Here is a 934-nt window from a genome sequence, read left to right as displayed (position 1 = left end):
GGGCGTGGCGGGGCGGAAGCCGCGGGCAGGGGGATGCAGCGAAGCGCTCGCAGCGCCGACAGAAAGCGGGGGTCGGGGTCGCCGGGGGGTGATGGCGGTCTGCAGGTGCCCGTGCACCACACGGCAGGGACAGACGGGTGGGAAAATGGGACACACAGACCGATCCCGGTACGTAAATACCGCGGGGGCAGAGGAAAAGGATGCTAAGTTCTCCCCACTCCCCTTGCTTTCCCATCTCCCACCTCACCAGGACGACTCCCACCGTCCCCGTGTCCCTCTTTCGTCGCAGTGCCCAAGGCCACACGTGCCCACTGCTGACGACCAGAGGGGAGCAGTGGCACAAGCTGGGGCACAGCCCAGCCTTCTCCCCAGTCGCCTCCCCTGCCATGGAGGGGGAGCACGGTGGCAGCCCCCACGCAGACCTTCTCCTGGCCCCTGTAGCCACTGTGCACAGTCATGGCACCCAAATCATGTCCATGTTGAAGTGCCACCACGGTTGTTGGCCAGCCGTCCAGTCACATCAGGGCGGCTGGTGTCACCCTGAAACTCCTACCTGGCTGCAAATCTATCCCAGGTGAGAATAGAAAGAACAGAGCAGAGCAGTTGGGAGGAACATACACAACAGTCATCCAGCCCAACTGCCCAACCTAAAGGCCCAAAGCACCTATTGTACAAATGCCTCTTAAACACTGACAGACTTGGGGCATCGACCACCTCTTTAGGAAGCCTGTCTGAGTGTTCACCACCCTCTCAGTAAAGAAATGCATCCTAATGTCCAGTCTGAACTTCCTCTGGTGCAGCTTGGAATCATTCCCATGCATCCTGTCACTGGATACCACAGAAAAGAGCTCAACACCTCCCTCTCCACTTCGCCTTCTCAGGATGCTGTGGAGAACAGAGAGGTCACCTCTCTGTGTCATTTTCTCTAATTTAG

General features: G+C 58.6%; 1 protein-coding gene across 1 annotated transcript in view; it reads right to left on the bottom strand.

The window, feature by feature from the left end:
• AMER2 (APC membrane recruitment protein 2) overlaps nucleotides 1–458 on the bottom strand; it is a 4,343-nt gene extending 3,885 nt beyond the window's left edge. The window contains exon 1 of the mRNA XM_031066044.1: nucleotides 248–458. Coding sequence (XP_030921904.1) covers nucleotides 248–458 — 211 coding nt within the window. The remainder of the gene's footprint in view (nucleotides 1–247) is intronic.
• Nucleotides 459–934: the final 476 nt, after the last annotated feature.

Source organism: Geospiza fortis, unplaced genomic scaffold (assembly GCF_000277835.1).
Source record: "Geospiza fortis unplaced genomic scaffold, GeoFor_1.0 scaffold16, whole genome shotgun sequence".
NCBI classification, from domain to species: domain Eukaryota; kingdom Metazoa; phylum Chordata; class Aves; order Passeriformes; family Thraupidae; genus Geospiza; species Geospiza fortis.
Note: the sequence above shows the minus strand (reverse complement) of the source record. Positions and strands in the feature narration are given on the sequence as shown.